At 55.6% G+C, this 2,500-nt stretch overlaps 1 protein-coding gene across 1 annotated transcript in view; it reads left to right on the top strand.

The window, feature by feature from the left end:
* The first annotated feature begins 1,261 nt into the window (after nucleotides 1-1,261).
* Nucleotides 1,262-2,500, top strand: part of APOC4 (apolipoprotein C4) — a 2,211-nt gene continuing 972 nt past the window's right edge. Inside the window, 3 exon segments of the mRNA XM_006106134.3 lie at nucleotides 1,262-1,351; nucleotides 2,346-2,453; nucleotides 2,456-2,495. Of these exon segments, the coding sequence (XP_006106196.1) occupies nucleotides 1,276-1,351; nucleotides 2,346-2,453; nucleotides 2,456-2,495 (224 nt within the window). The 5' untranslated portion in view covers nucleotides 1,262-1,275.

The raw sequence follows: 2,500 nt of genomic DNA, 5'->3' as shown, positions 1-2,500 counted from the left end.
GGGGTTGCCAGATTTCCTCCTACAAATACAGGACGCCCCGTGAGACCTGAATTTCAGATAAACAACAGATCATTTTTAGTATAATTCCGAAATGCTGAATGGGACATACCTACACTGGAAGTAAAATGCATCATTTATCTGAAATGCCCACATCACCGGGAGTCCTGCATTTTATCTGGCAACCCTAGACTGAGGACTTCTTTTTAAAAATAATTTTCTCATATATATATATGTGTGTGTGTGTATATATATATATATATATATATATATATGCATAATCCATCGACACAGACAATAGGGTGGTGAAGGCCTGGGGTAGAGGATGGGGGCGGGCTAGAGGGGTCAATGGGGAGGGGGGCATATGTAATACTTTCAACAATAAAGATTTTGAAAAAATAAAACATAAAATAATTTTCTGTTTTATGTTGTCTTTGTTTTGAGAGAGAGAGAGAGAGAGAAACATCAATATGTTGTTCCACTTATTTATATTCATTGGTTGATGCTTGTATGTGCCCTGACCTGGGATCGAACCCACAACCTTGGAGTATCAGTATGACGCGCGAATCAACTGAGCTACCCGGCCAGGGCAAAATAGGCTCATTTTCTTTCTGTCTAGCGTTGGGCACCAACCTGATGCCAACAACCTCCTACTACACGCATCTGGAGCCTTCCCTCCCGGGCCTCACCCAGCCTTCACACGGACTCTGCATGGCAGGTGCTTATTACCACCCCCATTTTACAGATGGAAACACTGAGGCCCAGAGAAGGGGATGTATTTGCCCAGGCCATGTGGTGAGGGTGTGTCTGGCCCTATAGCCAAGAGATGTGAGAGAAGAAAGAAATAATCGTACACAGCTCTGATCTATGACCACATTCATCGCCAGGCTCTGTGTTAGCACCTTTCCTTGTATCATCTCCTTGAGTTAATGTCCTGCCTGAAGCATGGATTGTGGGCCCATTTTACAGAGCAGGAAACTGAGGCCAGAACTGGTGACTGGCCCATGAAGTCACATGGGGTGGAGCCAGGGTTTGAACCTGGTTCAGCACAGGAGGCCAACGAATGTTCTGCCTTCCCCTCTCTTGCCAGGAGCTGGGAAGGCAGGCAGGAGGGAGGCCAGCGGGGGCGGGCGTAGCCTCTGATGGTCACTGCCATGTAGGTCCCTCTCTCTGAAGTCCCCGCCAAGGGGCGTGGGAGGCCGGGGGAGGGCTGTGCGCGGTGCAGCCTCCCCTCCCCCAGCCCGGATCGCTGAGCACAGAGAGACAGAGCCCCCAGAAATGCTGCTCCCTGGACTCGGGCCCCGGGCCCTGGCCGCCCTCGGCCTCTGCGCTGTGGTCCTGGCCTGTGTTGTGGGTGAGAAGTTGTGGGTGGGGGGCTGTGGGGACCCCGCAGCGGCGGGGGATGAGTGCGACTGTGACGTGCAGTGCAGTTTGTAGACATGCGTGCTCTTGGCGAGTATGTGTCAGCGGCAGTTGTGTGTGAAGTGTGTATGTGGGGTTGGAACACAGGACAGTGGTCATGCATGTGTGTGTAAGCATGAATGTGCAGTCCTGGTGAATGTGTGTGCCTACGCGCGCACGTGTGCCTTTGTGGGGTCTTTATGCAAAAGCTTTGAGTGTGTCCACGTGTGAGGGCGTGTGTGAGCCCCGGAGCGAGTCCACCTGGGTGTGCTCGTGCATGTACAGTTTTAACACGTATACAGCGCCTCAGTGTGCAAGGCACCGGTGCGAGTGCCTGACACGAGTTCATTCTGAATCCCACGGTAGCCCGGGAGGTAGGTCCTGTCATCAGCCCGTGCCACAGAAAGGGAAACTGAGTCTAGAAGAGGGTCAGTCATTGGCCAAGGGCACACCGCCTGTCACATGGGTGCCTCTGTACATGCATGTACATGTGCAGCTGTGTGGTGGCTGCTCTGTGGGTGAGGCTTTGCCAGGTGCAAGGGAGGGCAGCGCCCACCAGGACAGCACAGCCTTGCTGGCTCCATCCCCGGGGGCACCGGGATGGAGTTCGGTGTGGGGGTCACGGGAGAACGGAGGGGCAGCAAGATCCGTGGTGAAGGAGGCGCCTGGACAGACACCGGGGTCAGAGAGGTGGGGTGACGGGCGAGGGAGAGAACCACAGGCAGACAGAGGGGTGACAGGAGGGGCCGCGGGCACAGAGGGGGAAGGGAGATGACCAATGGCTGACGGAGGGCAACTGGCGAGAGAGAGGGACATATAAGGGGGTGAAGGCCAGTGGACTGGCGAAGGGCTGCCCGTGGGCCACCAGGAGTGACAGTGACAGTGGGCAGGGAGGGAGCAGGGTTCTGGGATCCCAGCCTACCCAAGGCGCCCCCTGTCACCCCCAGATTGCCAGCGAGGAGTGCATGCAGGCACCCCGAGCCCCCCGACCCCCCCGCCCGGTCTGGCAAGTAGTTCCTGGAACCGGGTGCGTGAGAAGGTGAAGGGGCTGGTGGAGCGCTGGTGACAAAGACCAGAGACACGTGGCAGTGGTTCCAGTGAG

This window comes from Myotis lucifugus, unplaced genomic scaffold (assembly GCF_000147115.1).
Source record: "Myotis lucifugus unplaced genomic scaffold, Myoluc2.0 scaffold_771, whole genome shotgun sequence".
Classification (NCBI taxonomy): domain Eukaryota; kingdom Metazoa; phylum Chordata; class Mammalia; order Chiroptera; family Vespertilionidae; genus Myotis; species Myotis lucifugus.
This window is presented reverse-complemented; position numbering and strand designations above follow the sequence as displayed.